Source organism: Procambarus clarkii, chromosome 19, assembly GCF_040958095.1.
Source record: "Procambarus clarkii isolate CNS0578487 chromosome 19, FALCON_Pclarkii_2.0, whole genome shotgun sequence".
NCBI classification, from domain to species: domain Eukaryota; kingdom Metazoa; phylum Arthropoda; class Malacostraca; order Decapoda; family Cambaridae; genus Procambarus; species Procambarus clarkii.
The window spans coordinates 20,362,138-20,378,684 of record NC_091168.1 but is presented as its reverse complement, the minus strand read 5'-3'; the positions used below and the strand labels follow the sequence as shown (position 1 = coordinate 20,378,684).

At 38.8% G+C, this 16,547-nt stretch overlaps 1 protein-coding gene across 6 annotated transcripts; it reads right to left on the bottom strand.

The window, feature by feature from the left end:
* Positions 1-1,323: 1,323 nt before the first annotated feature.
* LOC123757507 (uncharacterized) lies at positions 1,324-15,749 on the bottom strand. Of its 6 annotated transcripts, none has more exons than XM_045741208.2 (3): positions 15,647-15,744; positions 9,100-9,350; positions 1,324-2,622 (listed from the first exon to the last, which is right to left on the bottom strand). In XM_045741208.2, exons 2-3 carry the CDS (start codon positions 9,221-9,223, stop codon positions 1,343-1,345), a joined length of 1,404 nt encoding a protein of 467 aa, XP_045597164.2. In that variant the 5' UTR covers positions 9,224-9,350; positions 15,647-15,744; the 3' UTR covers positions 1,324-1,342. The 6 variants fall into 6 exon arrangements, with proteins under 6 accessions (XP_045597164.2, XP_045597162.2, XP_069183178.1 ...); XM_045741206.2 differs by having other exon boundaries at positions 1,324-6,744; positions 15,647-15,743; XM_069327077.1 differs by lacking the exon at positions 1,324-2,622 and adding an exon at positions 2,739-6,744 and having other exon boundaries at positions 9,100-9,354; positions 15,647-15,749.
* Positions 15,750-16,547: the final 798 nt, after the last annotated feature.

Genomic DNA, 16,547 nt, shown 5'->3' with positions numbered 1-16,547 from the left:
ACAAATTATTATTATGTCCTGTTAGCACAATATTTACTGGTGCCAACACACCACCACACATTAAAATTAATTTGTGTTATAATCCATATAAATACTTTTTTTCCATTGCCCATTATTCCTTAGATTGTTACCTAAAAAATATGTCTCACACAACACTTAACCGTTACCTTTTGATAAGGAGCCACTCGTAACATTATGCCCACCTATAGTACAATGCCCAAAACTGAACTTCATACTCTAAATAAAGTATCTTACTAACAATAATAAGGTAAAACTTATGAACAACATTAAATAACTTATTGCTAACACTTCTTATGAATTCTAGTATCAAATTAGTTTATTCTGAACATTTGTACACTTTTCTTGGCTTAAGATCCCTCTTGATCATAAGATCTTTTGCATTCAGATTTGGCAGTTTCATCAATATCAAGCTGATATTTGGTACAGTAACATTTTTACCAATACCTAGGCTTGGAATCCAGTCTTTTTTCAGCACTGAACTGCATCTGGTGGTAAATTCAATCAATCATCTCCCTCCTACCATCCATACCACTCATCAGCAACAAAGACTTCATTAAATCCATCATACTAGAGTTGAATTGACTGAGAATTCAGCTGCAATATATACATTATAAAACATCCAATTCTTAAACTTTGAACAATTCTGAGAAATGATAGTGAAAATGTATATTGGGTAGTTTAATCATAGTCTGCCTTGTGGTGTAGTCTCGGGGATAAATGACTTGCCGGCACTGTACAATATATTGTATGTACTGTATTAATTATAATTTATACTGCTGTACCTTCAAAACGTTTCAGGAAATGAAAGTTCTAGATTTGTGTTAGAGAGATGATTTTGGTGTAAATTTTTATATGTAAGAGAAAGGAAGTCAGTATTGTACAGTACTTGTGTTCAACAGTTGCTCAAGGTCACTTAATACTGAATTTAGACATTACAATTCAGAACCCGGATGAGAACAGCCCGAAATATTTGGTTCTAGGCACTTCGTGTATCAGTGGTTGGTGCAGGTGCCACACAACTGATTGATTTTGGATTGGCTTGTCAGGAAGGGCAAGATGCATTGGCTTGTTTCCTTATACCTGATGTCTGTTCTCTTAGCAGTAAATAAGTTCCTGAGAGGTAGTTAACTGCTGTGGGTCATTTTCAAATTTAAAAGGATTGTGATATTTTTCATATTGATTTTGTGTAGAATTACAATTTAAAATTAAATAGAATACCATTAATCATGAATTAAAGACTAAGTAAGTAAGTAATTATCAAAAGAAGGCACCAAACCGGGAAGGCTATGTAGCAAATTGAAGAGTAAATGATAGTATTTATTCATGTTTTAATGAAAATCCCCTTCTTATCTGCTTCACTGAATAGGTCAAGTATCCTGTTATTCATGAGTTCATTCTTGCCAGAAAGAAGTTCTTTGAGAATTGGCTTGTACATCAGTTGAAAACCTTTCATGGCCAAATACTCGCCAACTGGTTTCTCGAATAAAAGAACAAGACATTTTGCCGCCCCAAGTTTCATGCCATCAGAAACAAATTTCATTGGTAACAAAAAAGATTTGTCCAGTACAGAAGGTCCTGGGTCTTTGTATACAGGACTGCTTGTGTTCAGGGATGCCAGCACCAGTGCGCAGCCTAAAAGTAATCCCAATATGCAAGTCTTCTCCCAGTCGATCATAAACTGTGTAAAGTTCCAGCTGGCAGCAGGAGATCCCAGCTTAGCAGCGAGCCTGGTGAACGTGGAGTGGTAGTGGTGTAGGAGCTCCTCTAGGTGGGTAGTTCTGATGGTGTGAGTCGTGGAGGCGTGTAGCAGATACTGAAGGTCAAAAAAAGGGCTTCCCCAGCTAGTGTTTCCCCAGTCAATAAGTTTTATTCCTTCAATCTCTTGATGGCTTCCATTTAGTTGAGGATCTTTGTATTTGTACATGATATTATTTATCCACAGATCTCCATGAATTAAACACTTGATGGTATCTTCTTCAGGCAGTGCACATGTATATTTTTCTATTAAACTTTGTTTACATGCTTTGACTCTCTCCATTACATCTTTGTCATTCTGACTCTCAAGAAATGCAATGGCAACTTCTAGCACTGCAGATATTACTGGTTTAGTTTTTATGAGATGTTCTGATGTTGTTGGAAAACATGTGTATTTTTCCTGGAAACTACTGGACTGATAGTATGCATGTGAAAGCACATGGATTCTCGCAATCTCTTCTATTACAATTTTAAGATGGTCAAAATCTAGTCCTTTGTGCTTGTTGTACGTCTCATAACCAGTGATCTTAATATTTTCCATTAGTAATATGTTTTCCTTCTTTGTACACTTACCATATATTAATTCTGGGATTGGTATACAAGGCTCCTCAGGTGCTTTAGCAGATTGAAACTCATTTAGTTCCTTTATGATCTCTGCATATACTAAATACTCCCTCAAACTAGACTTCAGCTTCTTGTTTATTTCACAAATCATGGGATTCAAACTGGAGAATTTAGCTGCCAGATGGAGAATGATGGTATTGCGAGAGGTTTCACCTTCATTCACCGACACCTCAACATCCAGCAGCACCAACTCGGAGTTGAAACCATCACCTGGGCTTGTACCTGATTAAATAAACATTGAAAAGACACACACACAATCTGTGTGTGTAATGAGTGTAATCTGTATGTAGAAGGTCTTTGATTTTCAGCAATTTTTGGTATTTAAATATATGCAATTGTTAAAAGTAAAATTGTTTTAAAAGTATTGTTTATACAAGGTACATTCTTTGGTAAGAACATAAGAATGATGGCAACTGCAGAAGGCCTATTGGCCCATATGAGGCAGCTCCTATTTATAACCACCCAATCTCATTCATATTATGTCTAACCTACACTTGAAATAATCAAGGGATCCTACTTCTATTATGTTACACAGTAATTTGATTCACAAATCAACAACCCTGTTACCGAACCAGTATTTACCCAGGTCTTTCTTAAATCTAAACTTATCCAATTTATACCCATTGTTTTGTGTTCTATTTTGAATTGATATTTTTAATACCCAATTAATATCCCCTTTGTTATGTCCATTCATCCATTTGTATACCTCTATCATGTCACCCCTAATTCTTCGCCTTTCTAAATAATGTAATTTATGCTTTGTCAACCTTTCTTCAAATGACAGGTTTCTAATTTGTGGGATTGGCTTATTACTAACACATTGATAGATAAATCCCAGTGTCCTATTTGCCTTATTATGAACATTTATGCATTGATTTTTTGGTTTAAAATTCTTACTAATCATAACTTCCATAGCTCTTTTGCAATCTCGACACCATCTAGCTCGTATCTTTTAACTATCATTACATAGCCTCAAAACCTTACATTTGTCAGCATTAAACTGCATCTGCCAATCTTTTAACCATTTCAAAATCCTCTTTAGATCGCCTTAAAGTGACAAAACTTTTGCATTAACTTTGGTAGTGTGACACCATAGTCAGCAGTGTGACAGTGTATTACTGTCACCTTCTGGAGTACAGTGGTGTCGACTGTACTGGTTTAAGTGTTGAGAGACTGTGCTACAGTGCATTGTTATTGACTTTGATTAGGTGACTTGTTTGTCTGTTTTGCTTTGATTATATCTACATTAACTTGTGTTAAGTATAGCTGCTTGGCTTAGCCTTGTGCTAATTATAATGTAATGTTCTTGCATTTACCTACAGTACTGTAAAATTGCAATAGGTAAATCCATCACATATTTTTGGTATTATTAAATACATGTGAGATACTGAAGGAATCACACATTTTTGTAATAATAATTAGTTTAAAATTAATTTGTGTCATACTGTATAATCGATATACAGTACAATACTTGTTCCTTTCCACTGTGGCCATCATTCCTTAGATTGTAAACTAAAAAACAACTGTTCCTCCCAACACTGAGTGGACTGTTTCCTTTTGATGATAAGGAGCCATTCAATAACATTATGTCCATCTATAGCACTCTGCCCAAAACTGAACTTCATAATCTAAATGGGGCCTTACAAATTAAACATAAAACTTACAAACATTAAGTAACTTATCACTAACACTTTTTATGAATCCTATTATCAAATTTGGCTTATTCTGAACATTTATACATTGTTTTCATGGCTTAACTTCCCTATTGATCACAACAGCAAGAGTTTTTTATCCAGATTTGGGAACTTCAATATCCAGCTGATATCTGGTAACACTTTTACCAATAACTAAGCTTAGAATCATGCCTTTATCAGCACTCGACTGCATCTGCCAGATCATTCAATCATCCCTCATCATCCATACACACTAGCAACAAAAACTTCATTAAATCCATAACTGCATCATACTTGGATTGAATAGGCTAAGGATTCAGTTACAATTTATACAATATAAAAGATCCATTTCTGAAACTTTGAAAAATTCTGAGAAATGCAGTGGGTAAGTAATTATCAAAAGAAGGTATCCAGTAAGTAATTATCAAAAGGAGGAACCGGGGAGATTATGTAGCACCACCAAAGTTGCAGGATATTCAGAAGGCGCTAAATATCACTAAGGATGCCAATACGTACATACAGTATTGCTTAGTTTAATAATATTTTGCATTGTGGGTGTAGTCTCGGGGATAAACGACTTGCCAGCACTTTACATTGTATGTAGTACTATAATTGTAATTTACATTGCTACCTTCAAAACTTTTCAGGAAATGAAAGTTCTAGATTTGTATTAGAAATATGATTTTGGTGTAAATTTGTTTGAGAAAGGAAGATTTAGTACTATACTTGTGTTCGACAGTTGCTCAAGGTCATTTAATGCTGAATTTAGACATTATATTTTAGAACCTGGATGAGATAACAGCCTGAAATAATTTGGTTCTAAGCACTTCCTGTATCACAGTGGTTGGTGCAGGTGCCACACAATTGATTGATTTTGGATTGGTTTGCCAAGTAGTGCAAGATGCGTGGGCTCATTTCCTTAAACCTAATGTCTTTGTTCTCTTTGCAGTAAGTAGGTACCTGAGAGGTAGTAAACTGCTGTAGGTCATTTTCAAATTTGAAAGGACTTTTTTTTTTTAACATACAAGAGTTCTTACATTCTTGTAAAGCCACTAGCACGCATAACATTTCGGCAGGTTCTTAATCCTAATTTTTCCCAGAATACGACCCACCAAATCATTTAACAACCAGGTACCAATTCACTGCTGAGTGAAGTGAGGCATACAGTTAAGGATTGGTGCCCAGTCAATCCTCCCTGGCCAGGATACAATCCCAGGTCAAATTTCTTGCGAAGCGCGGGGTGAGTGTGTTACCACTGCTCCATGGGGACTGCTTGTGGATTGCGATATTTTTTTGTATTACTGATTTTGCAAAGAATTACATCAATTTAAAAATAAATATAATACCATTAACCATGAATTAAGGAGTAAATGAAAGTAGTATTGTATTCAATCCTTAATGAAAATCCCCTTTTTATCTGCTTCACTGAATAGGTCAAGTACCCTGTTATTCATGACTTCATTCTTGCCAGAAAGAAGTTCTTTGAGAACTGGCTTGTACATCAGTTTAAAAGCTTTCTTGGTCAAAGACTCGCCATTTGGTTTCTTGAATAAAGAAGCCAAAAGTTTTGCTATCCCAAGTTTCATGCCATCAGCAACAATTCTAACTGGTAGGAGAAAAGATTTGTCTAGTACAGAAGGTCCTTGTTCTTTGTTTACAACACTGCTTGTGTTCAGGGTTCCCAGTGTCAGACTACAGCCTAAAAGTAATCCCAATATGCAAGTCTTCTCCCAGTCGATCATAAACTGTCTAAAGTTCCAGCTGGCAGCAGGAGACCCCAGCTTAGCAGCGAGCCTGGTGAACGTGGAGTGGTAGTGGTGTAGGAGCTCCTCTAGTTGGGTAGTTCTGATGGTGTGAGTCGTGGAGGTGTGTAGCAGATACTGAAGGTCAAAAAAAGGGCTTCCCCAGCTAGCGTTTCCCCAGTCAATGAGTTTTAGTCCTTCTATTTCTTGATGGCTTCCATTTAGTTGAGGATCTTTGTATTTGTACATGATATTATTTATCCACATATCTCCATGAATTAAACATTTGATGGTATCTTCTTCAGGCAGTGCACATGTATACTTTTCTATTAAACTTTGTTTACATGCTTTGACTCTCTCCGTTACATCTTCTTTGTCACTCTGACTCCTAAGAAAGTCAATGGCAGTTTCTAGCATTGCTGACATTATTGGTTTAAATGTCATGAGATGTTGTGATGTTGTTGGAAAACATGTGTATTTTTCCTGGAAACTACTTGATTGATGGTATACATGTGAAAGCACATGAATTCTTGCAATCTCTTCTATTATAATTTTAAGATGGTCAAAATCTAGTCCTTTGTACTTGTCATATGCCTCATAACCAGTGATCTTTATATTTTCCATTAGTAATATGTTTTCCTTCTTTGTGCACTTACCATATATTAATTCTGGGATTGGTATACAAGGCTCCTCTGGTGCTTTAGCAGCTTGAAACTCATTTAGTTCCTTTATGATCTCTGCATATACTAAATACTCCCTCAAATTAGACTTCATCTGTCTGTTCATTTCACGAACCATGAGATTCAAACTGGAGAACTTGGCTGCCAGATGGAGAATGATGGTATTGCGAGAGGTTTCACCTTCATTCACCGACACCTCAACATCCAGCAGCACCAACTCAGAGTTGAAACCATCACCTGGGCTTGTACCTGATGAAGCAAACAATGAAAAGACACACACAACAGTCAATGTAAATATAGCTCGCATGACAACTTTATAATGCATCTGTTCTATTTCTAGAATTGGTATAAAGCTATTTTTTCAATTTTTAACATATTAGTGAGTGTGTAACTACATAAGTAATTTCCTAAGTAGTTACAAGATGAGAGCTATACTTGTGGTTCCCATCTTCCCAGCACTGTCATATTATGCTATGAAATAAATGACAGTTTTGGCCTCCACTTTCTCACTTAACATGTTCCAACCATCTACCACTCTGTTTGCAAAATTGAATTTTCTTATATTTCTTCGGAAGCTTTGTTTAGTTATCTTGAGGTTATCACGAGATGATTTTGGGGCTTAGCATCCCTGTGGCCCAGTCCTCAACCAGGTCTCCTTTTTGTTACATCCCAAAGAAGCAGTCCGTACCAGTTGTCTAACTTCCAGGTACCTGTTTACTGCTAGATAACAGGGGCATCAGTGTGAAAGAAACTCTGCCCATTTGTTTCCGCCTCCACCAGGGATTGAACCTGGAACCTCAGGACTACGAATCCAAAGCACTGTCCACTCAGCTGTCAGGTCCCTAGTTAACTAAAACTGACATCATATTTAAGTTCCAGATCTTGGGAATTCTTCCTTATCAATTTTGTTTATTCCAATTACTATTTGGTGCATAGTGATCATATCACCTTTTTTTCTCCTATCTTCAAGTTTTGGCATATTTAATGCCTCTAGCCTCTCCTCGTAGATCATGCTATTTAGTTACATGTCTTTGCACCTTTTCCAGTTTGTTGATGGGCTTCTTATGATATGGGCACCATTACATACATATTCCAACAGCATAGATCGTGAACAACAACTTTAGTATTTCACCATCCATGAACAGTATTTATAAGCAATTCTGAAATTGGAAAGCGTAGCATAGATGCCTCGCACAATGTTCTTTATGTGGCCCCTCAGGTGACAATTTTTTATTTAGAACCACCCTTCTAAACAGAAAGTGCATTCAAACCTCACTTTGTACAAATGCACTTTGGAACTGTTCATTTAGTCTTTCACACATTTCCTTTTCCAATGTCTGTGAATCTGGTCCCCATTTCCTACCTCTGGATTTTATCCTTTACCTGCAATTAGCTTCTAATGAATTTACAGAACAGGACAGGTTCTGTTTTACATTTGTCCATTATCCCTTTCTTAACATTTCTTTGCCTCTTATTATTGCTGTGCAGTTATTTCTTGCTTGTTTGTATTGCTGGTATACGAGGGTTTTATCTTTTCTTATACCGATTCCATTTGTTTGTTTTTTGTTCTGCCCTCTTGCAGTTTCTGCTGAACCAATCCAGAGGCTCATAATCACAGATCAGAATCAGCCAAAGAGATTTATGTTATCGAGTGATTTTAATCTCAGATCTATAGACTGGGAGACATACAATGCAAGCCTTCAGAGAAAAATAGGAATCTTATTTTAGTTATCCAGGTAACTGCACATAGCATGCCATGATATCAAAAGAAGAGGAACTGTACACCAGTTTCAATGTTGTACACCAGCATTATAAGTTAATTCTAGATTTCACATTCGAAAAAAAAGTGATGCTTAATATTAGTTACAGGAAAGGAAACTAAGCCTGTAAACAGGAGTCATTAGTTGTCTACTGCTGTAACTACCTGTGTAAAGCTAGTATGACAACCTTACTACCCTGCAGTGGTAAGGCTTAACATGAGCTATTGGAAGGAAAACTATGCCTGTTAACAGAAGAAGAAGCCATCTTTTACTGTACCCATCTGTGTAAAAGGAAAAGTCTACAGTACAGGGCCATCTATAGAAAAAAGGCGACTACTGTATATCCTTCTAAAAATTAAATACACAAATCAATATGATACTGTAAAGACAACAGAAAGAGAGAACTGAGAAGTTTGAATTCAAGATAATGGGAAAGTCAGCATTTTCTTTGAATTAGTTTGGGGATTATTATTATTATTGTTATGAGAGGGAATAAATGTTATATATGCAACATTAGGCGATACATATAACAAACACTTAATTTTCATTAAAAGAACAGAGAAGATTGGTGGAATAATAGACAGGGAGCTGTAATAATGATGAGGTAGTAGATGGGAGGCTGTAATAATGGTGGGGGTAGTAAGACAGGGGGCTGTATAATAATGATGGTAGGGTAATAAACAGGTGACTAAAATAATGATGGTGGAGTAACAAAGTGTAATAATGTTGGTAGAGAGATGATGTTTTAATGAAGAAGTTGGGAAATATAACCGATGGTTGTGACTGGAAAATAATTCAGCAATAGCTTTCTAAGATGGGTAACAAGCAGTGCTGGTAAACCTACCACCGACAACACTGAAGGAGAGGATGGTGGTGTTTTTCCCAGGATACTTTTTGGATAGGTAGTGAGCTAACACATCCTCCAGCCATGGCTTGGTGATATCCTTGCTGGAATTTGGAGCCTTCATTGTAGTCGACACCTACACAATCTCCAGTCCTCGCAATAGCCACTACTTCCACTACCTCCACCTCCCTCTACTTTCTATAGACTGTTCAGAATGCTTTCACTCTTGCTGACAGATCAAACATACACGTCTGTCTGTTGAAGTTCAAGAGAAAAAGATATGTACAGTACTGATTATTACTTTAAGTAACAAGATGCACACTACAGTATTACTCAAACATACATGTCAGGACCAAATACAGACATACAAAAAGACTCAATAGTTATCAATAATAGTGAAAAGATGTTTATGTTTAACAGTAACGTTACAAGGAGACATGAATGGATACTAGACATGCAAGTAAACAATAGGGATGATAACACTAAGTTTCTGTTTATACTCAACAAGTTACAGGGTTCCATGCTGCAGCTGCATACAATATGCATACAGTTCTTGCGAGACCAACCAAGTAATGGGCTCACTATAAGCAGTGTGTGTGGACTTGAAAGCTACCATTTAGATTTTTAAGTGACATTTCTTATGTTTGTTAATTTCCCATATGGTACTGATGTTATCTTGTTCACATGAGCTTCTGGTCTTTTTCTCTTATTGTTTCTTGTAACTGTCTTCCCCTTATGGTGTAATTAATTACAGCTAATTCCTAAATTTAATTCCTAAAATTAATTAATTCCTAAAAGTAATTAATTCCTAAAGTTTGCCAAGGTCTTACATTAAATGTTAGAGAGATGTGTAAATTTTTCAATCAAAATGATCTGCTAACAAATTTTAGCCAAATATCCCCAGTTTGCTAACTGTAGGTAGTAGTACTGGATTAAGGTCGGTGTGCAGGATAAACATATAAATTATGACACTACCTCTCCACATTATGTCAGTTGCTTAATTTAAAAACTGTACTAGTGGTCGGTCTTGAGCCCATTGTTTGTGTGACATGCGCATTGAATTATGTAACTAGCTCATCAAGACTAACTTGCTAAGCTAAATTAATTTTAGGGTTCAGTCTCAAAGGCATTTAACCCTTTCCACTATCGCACACAGGATGATAGATGAAGATTAAGCCACCCAAAAGGTGGCACGGGCATGAATAGCCCGTAAATGGTGGCCCTTTTGAGCCATTACCAGTATCATTAGCTGATACTGGAGATCTGTGGAGGTGCGACTGCACCCTGCGTGATGGGAGATGTCTCCCGTGCACACAGGATGGGTATGGGGTGCATAATAAACTAAACTAACTCTGGGAACAATGGATGTCATACACGTTCACTCGGGTCCCCAATTCTTAGCTGTGTCATAGCCCACAGCGACTCCTGGAAGATGTTGTATAACACCAGGTAGCTAAGTACGTGTAGGCGTACTTAGCATGCCATAATACATCGACATTTGCCAACCCATTTCGTTGCACATATAAATAAAAACAAACTTCTGTGATGAGCACCACCACATGTTGCCCGACACCGAGCTGCCAGACGCACGTTACACTGCCAGTATATTCTTAAACCCCATATATTACCTGCCATGACTCTCAAAAGCAAGTTTGTGCATAGCAAAAATGATCCCGAAATTATGCAAGACATCCATACATGACAACATTGATGGCTGTCGTTCCTCGCCCTCTGTGGTGACACTGTTCTCTACACCAATACAGCCAGGAGGACATGACGTCACGTGTCTTCATCACTATCATCCCATTTCTTATATTCCAAGCCCAGTCACTTGGGCTGGAAGGTAGAGCGACGGTCTCGCTTCATGCAGGGCGGCGTTCAATCCCCGACCGTCCAAGTGGTTGGGCACCATTCCTTCTCCCCGTCCCATCCCAAACCCTTATCCTGACTCCTTCCAAGTGCTATATAGTCGTAATGGCTTGGCGCTTTCCTTCTGATAGTTCCCTTCCCTTCTTCCCTTACATTCCAAGCGTGCTACATGTCCCTCACCCGGCTAAGAACTATGCTATATAATAATCAATGGTTCAAGAAGCTATGTCTGGTCCTCGAGACAATTCTGAAACCAAAATTATCAAGGAGCTACAACGAGCTGATCAAGCCAGAAGCGACAACACTCGCCCCTCGGGGCAAAATTAAAAAAAAAATAAGAAATAAGCTGTGGGAGGGTTTGGCCAGGAATGGGTTAAAGTTATAAGGACCAATTAGATAGGTTCTTGCAAAAAGTGCCTACCTATCTAACTAGTTCTCGTCCGCCTTTGTTCCGGCAATATTCCTAATGCTTCTTGGGAGTATATTGATCAGCTGTGGACCTCTGATGTTCAGTGTTATCTGTACCTATGGCACCTCTATTCCTGACTGGTTCTATTCTGCATTTCCTTTAGTATCTTTCGCTTCAGTATGTTATGCAACTGTGCAAATTTGCGGCCTGGTCTTCCAGTACCTTCCATGTATATATTATTTGGTACCACTCTCGTCTCTATTCCAGAGATTACATTTTGAGAACTTTGAGACGGTCCCAATAATTTAGGTGATTTATCGTGTCTATGCATGCCGTATATGTTGTCCGTGTTCCCTCTATTTCAGAAATCTCTCTTGCTCTGAAAGGGGAAGCGAGTACCGATCAGTACTCTAGATCCTGTGAGTGGTAATGGACTATACCCAATCTGTGGGTGGTACATGTACCACCCACAGATTGTACCACCACCATGTATTGGGTATGGGGTACCAATCTGTGGGTATGTACATGTGGGTGGTAGAAAATGTACAACTGATCTTTACTGCTTGCACAGATACATTAATAAATTGAAATATACGGAATCACTTCGAAGAACTGAACTTATACTCTGTAATGTAGTTGATAGACTCATCTATATCCAAGAGTGTGTCATCTGTGTGTCCAAGGATGAAGGCCAGACATCTGGGGCTAGCCTCGGCCAACATTGCATGGTGAGTAATGATGGGTAGGTGACCATCATGGGCGGGTGGGGGTCGCCACGAGATCTGGCCCCCCATGAAATCGGTGGAACGTGATCACCAGAGTCCCTAGAATTTGTATAGTTTTTATCCACTTTGGAAAGGAAGGCAACTATCAGGGGAAAGCGCCAATCCATTACGATTATATAGCACTTGGAACGGCTCAGGATAAGGAATTGAGATGGGACGGACGGTAGGAATGGTTATCTACTTTGGAATATTTTTATTTAAGCACCAGTCCAGTTACCGCCCCCCCCTCTAATAATCAATACATGTAAAATGCTCGAAGGCTGGGTCTCTAATCTATGTAATAAAACATGTTGGTGAGAGAGAGATAAGGCAGAAAGTGTAGATTAAACTTTGTGAAGAGCAAGGGTGCCATAAGCACAGGACACTGTCAACATCATCAACAAGAGGTCCACAGCTCTTCAACCTTCTACCAGAGCACACGAGAAACGTTGCCGGAACATGCGTTGATATCTTCAAGGGGGAACATGAGTGGTTCATGTCAGAAGTGATGGGTCAACCACGATGTGATGGGTCTTGCCAGGCTGTGAGTCAGGCTGTCATCAGGCAAGCCTGTCCTCAAGCTTGACTTTGGGAATGAAAAACTCTTAATTTGGACACGAGTAAAGCTCTCCATAAACAATTATTTTTCACCAATTTCTCGCCTACTAACAAAGCCATTGGCAATTTAGCATCTTCTGATCACAACATCTATCTCGTTCTCTGGCTCATGACCTTACAATCTCGCCTGTTCGTCGTTTAAGGGATATACGCACCGAGGGCGTATATACTCTCACAGTATACACACTGAGTTTACTTTAATCCTGGAAAATGTTTACGTCTGAAGTGAACTTGTTGGTTAGTAGGGCATTGTGGTGGCCTTAATCTTCATCCAGAGGTTGATAAGCCTTAATAAGCTTCCAGGTATGAGAGAGACAGACACGAAGACGGGGGTCAAGAATACCACTAAGGATATATGACATTAAAGTCACTTTAATTTACATTCGCAATTTGCGTATCGTGACCAATCCATTCACCATACATCAAAACTACTGTATGGGAAAACGTCAGAAAAAGATTGTAATGGTTTCCATTTTGCATTTTCCAACTTTCCAAAGCACTCAGCTAGGCCTACCTGAGCAAGATGTATGTAGTATATTCACAATGATCTAACAGCCTCTCTCTACATTGACGACAAAATCTTGTTACAACATTGTCACGTTATATAATTTGTTCCATAGTAAGTAAGTAGTTATCAAAAGGCGGCACGAAGCCGGAAAGACTATGTAGCCTATGGTTACATAGTCACGCAAAGTTTAATCGCACATACACACACACACACATACGCGCACAACAGCAGGGCGGGTAAACGACATTTTCTTGAAATGTCGTAAAGCCTTTTATACAGTACGTCGTATACTCCCATAAGAGGCTGGTGCACAGGTTGCAGAAACATGCAAGAGCTCCAGTGGATGATTAGGAAGTACCTAAACAACAGGAAGCAGTGAGTTACCGTGAGGGATGAGACCTTAGAATGGCGTGAAGTCACCAGCGGAGTCCCACAGGATTCTGTACTTGGACCAATCTTGGTTATTTTTAGATGATTTCGGGGCTTAGCGTCCCCGCGGCCCGGTCCTCGACCAGGTCTTTTTGTTACACATCCCCAGGAACCAGCCTGTAGCAGCTGTCTCTCAGGTACCTATTTACTGCTAAACAGGAAGATCAGGGTGAAAAACTCGGCCCATTTGTTTCCGCCTCCGCCGGTGATCGAACCCGGAACCTTAGGAGTACAAATCCCGGGTGCTTGATTAATAGCTTCTGATGTGTGTAAATGATCTTCCAGTAGGTATAAACTCATTTCTCTCAATGTTTGCTGATGATGCCAAAAATGTGAGGATTCAGACGGCACACAGCAGCATGAGGCTTCAAGATGACCTGTACAAACTGAAGGAATGGGCCAACAAATGGCTGTTAGAGTTTAACAGGAGAAAATGTAAAGTAATGAAGATATGTGTAGGGAGCAGGCGGCTAGATATAAGGTACCATTTGGGAGATGAAATTCTTCAAGAATCAGAGTGAGAAAGACCTAGGGGTTGATATCAAGCCAGACCTGTCCCCTGAAGGATGTAGGATGACCTATCCTACATCAGGAGGATATCATCTGCGGCATATGCCAGGTTGGCCAGCATAAGAACGGCCTTAAGAAACTAGTGCAAGGAACTTAAGTATTTACTTATTTATTTATTTTTACAAGAGTTCTTACATTCTGGCACAGCCACTAACACGCACAGCGTCACGGGCAGGTCCTTAATCTTAATTTCCCCCGGAATACGACCCGCCAAATCGTTTAACAACCAGGTACCCATTCACTGCTGGGTGAACAGAGGCTACAGTTAAGGATTGGCGCCCTAACAATCCTCTCCGGCCAGGATATGAACCCAGGCCAAGTTGTCTACTCCTGTAACCACCTGTGGGACAAGACTTATCTTGAACTATGGGGCGCTGACTCTGCTCACAAGAGCGAGACTTCCATTATTATATTTCAGCCCGTTTTCATAATCAAGGGACAAAGTCCATTCCATGCACCCGCCAAACCCCCTGTTTATGAATGAAAAACTGTTTACACACGACTTACAGCTGAAAACGTTCGAACACTTCCAAGAACAAGTGCTTCGCTGACGAGTTTTGTTCGAACCACAACGCTGTAAATGCTTCACCCACGTACAACATATACAAATAATTGCCAACAGACAGAACCTAAACACCTAACCTAACCTATGCCTAAATATGCACAATATGCTATTATAATAATTTATATTTGAAAACATTCCCGTTTTGAATGAAGTGCATGTTCAAATTTATGAATACGTCTTTGGAGTCGACCGCTGGATGGAATGGACTTGGTCTGAGGACGGGTTGTATATTTACAATTATAATTGAACACAAATATTAGTTGTTAAAAAAACTAAATAAATGTAACAAATATACTTGACAACAGCGAGACAAACGGCCACCAACTACTGACCTTCCCCCCCCCCCCAGGATGCAACCCCCACAACAGTTGCCTAACTCCCAGGTAACGTGCCCAACCACTTCTGTACCACTCGGGGTCGTCGATTATGAGTCAAGAACGTCGACCACTACCACACAGCCGCCCACTTTGCAGGATAAACAATCATATGATTATGTAACTAGCTCACTGCAAATGTAAACTGTTTAGCTTAAGAGAGTGTTGTGGCTCAGCTCTTGGACCCGTTATGGTATAAAAGACTATAGTGATATGTACATTAAACTGTGTAACTCTCTTAACAAGACGGTAAGTTGCTTAATCAACTTAATTTTAGGGTTCATTTCCTGAGCTGTCTCCATTCACGGGTATGGGGCGCATAATAAACGAACTAAACTCACTTCCATGAGAAAATGAAGAATGTTTTATTGAATAAATTGTCTGTGGCTTGATGTATATTATGTACGAGGCTATTGTGTTTGGTAATATACACTAACTGACCTGTATGGTGTGATGGTGAAGGGAGGAGCAGCGAGACACGCCCTACCTACAACGAGTCCGTCAAGGCACTAAGTATCAGTTACTCTGGCATCGTGGCAGCGCCACCAACTCTTCTATGCAAAAGGGTCTTCAAGAGTTTAAGCTATGACGTCACATATATTGTTTACAATTTTTTAAATTAAAAAACTAATTATATATTAATTTCTTTAGGCTAGGTTAGATTAAGTTTAGTTAGGATAGAATATACTAGGCTAGGATAAGTAAGATTAGGTTAGCATACAGTAGGTTTGGTTACAGATTACCGATGATGACGTATATGGACTTATCTTTTGGCCCTCTCTGAACCCTTCTCGTTGCCGGCGCAGTTGTCGTACACGGGGCGCGAAAGTGTCGTGAAAGTGGAAAGTGCATATGTTTGTGCATTTTTGCAAAGCCACCAACACGCGTAGCGTTTCCGTTCTAAAGTAAACAGAATTTGCCAATGCATTTAAAATTAGAAGGTGAAACAGTCAATCTTGAATTAAAAATAAATGTAATAACATGTATCTTATGACAGAATTTGTATTCATATTTGTATTCATATAATTATTGCGAATATGGGTTGGACAATTTTTAAATTTATTATGGACTGAGTTCCATATATTACTTCCTTTAATTTGCATGGCGAGTTTGCAGAAATTTAGTCTGGCTTTGGAAATAAGATAAGATATTTATTCAGGTAAAGGTACATACATTGAAAATGAGTTACAAACATAATGTCAGATTAAAATTTAATAGATAGAGCTAGTACATACAATGCCTGAAGCCAAAAATACGCACAGCGTTTCGGGCAAGGTGTGGGGAAAAAACTTAGACTAAAAGTTAATACTAATTGAGATCAAAAGCATAAACTGAATTGAAA

Bases quoted from the DNA above. Each gene is read 5' to 3' on its own strand.
- LOC123757507 (XM_069327077.1), bottom strand. From the start codon at position 9,223: ATGAAGGCTCCAAATTCCAGCAAGGATATCACCAAGCCATGGCTGGAG. The intron at 6,745-9,099 runs GTAGGTTTACCA...TTGCTTCATCAG, and splicing joins CTCCTTCAGTGTTGTCGGTG to GTACAAGCCCAGGTGATGGT.